This window comes from Phalaenopsis equestris, unplaced genomic scaffold (assembly GCF_001263595.1).
Source record: "Phalaenopsis equestris unplaced genomic scaffold, ASM126359v1 Scaffold191058, whole genome shotgun sequence".
Lineage (NCBI taxonomy): Eukaryota > Viridiplantae > Streptophyta > Magnoliopsida > Asparagales > Orchidaceae > Phalaenopsis > Phalaenopsis equestris.
Window position 1 is genome coordinate 1 of NW_018211007.1, and position 869 is coordinate 869.

The window sequence follows — 869 nt, forward strand, 5'->3', positions numbered from 1 at the left end:
AATTAATGGAATCCTCTACAAATCTGCATCCCAAGTAATTAAATTCAGCCGATCATGGCTGCTCCCCCGACCAAAAAAACCGCATATTTTAGTTGCTTACGATGAACCTTCAATCCAACCCTCATTACCTTACGTGCCCTGCAACCCTCAACCTTCCCGCTTCCCCTTTTCTCAATCAAAGCACCTTTTCTCCCAGAACAAAAACAAAACCCATCGCATCCGCATCAATCGATCGATCGACTTAGCATGGAATCCATCGGCTCCAACGAATCGCCCTCCCCTCGCATGACAATCAACTCCCGCATCTTCCGCGCCCTCCACCACCCTCTCCTCCTCCTCCACCGCTCCGGCCACACCTTCCACATCCTTGGCTCCACCTCCAATGTCTACACAGTCATCCTCTCCCAAACCCCAACGTGCTCCTGCCCAGATCCCACCATCCCCTGCAAACACATCCTTTTTATACTCCTCCGTGTCCTCCGCCTCCCCCATCACCACCCCTCACTCCTCCGCCGCTTCCTCCGCCCCTCATTCCTTCCTCGCCTTCTCTCCTCCCCCACAAACCCAGAGTCCGTAGCCAATCCCCGCCTTCTCCAACGCTTCCGTCAGCTCTTCTTCTCGGCAACCGTCGCCAGATCTGGAGACGGGGAGGAGAACAGATCGTCGGGAGGAGCGTGTCCGGTTTGTTTGGAGGAGATGGAAACGGAGATTGAAGAGAGAGTGGTAAGGTGCGGGGTTTGTGGGAATGGTTTGCACGAGGAGTGTTGGGGGAGGTGGAAGAGGATCAGGGGGAGGAGAGGGGCTAAGTGTGTTATTTGTAGGGCGAGGTGGAGGGAGAGGAGGGAGGTGGATAGGTACTTGAATTTGGC

The 869-nt window shown here is 54.9% G+C and overlaps 1 protein-coding gene across 1 annotated transcript; it reads left to right on the top strand.

Annotated features, from left to right (window-relative positions):
* Positions 1 to 6: 6 nt before the first annotated feature.
* LOC110034600 lies at positions 7 to 864 on the top strand (the record flags this gene model as incomplete). Its single annotated transcript, XM_020738847.1, has 1 exon — positions 7 to 864. A coding segment is annotated over exon 1 (618 nt), but the record flags the coding sequence as incomplete, so codon positions are not given.
* Positions 865 to 869: the final 5 nt, after the last annotated feature.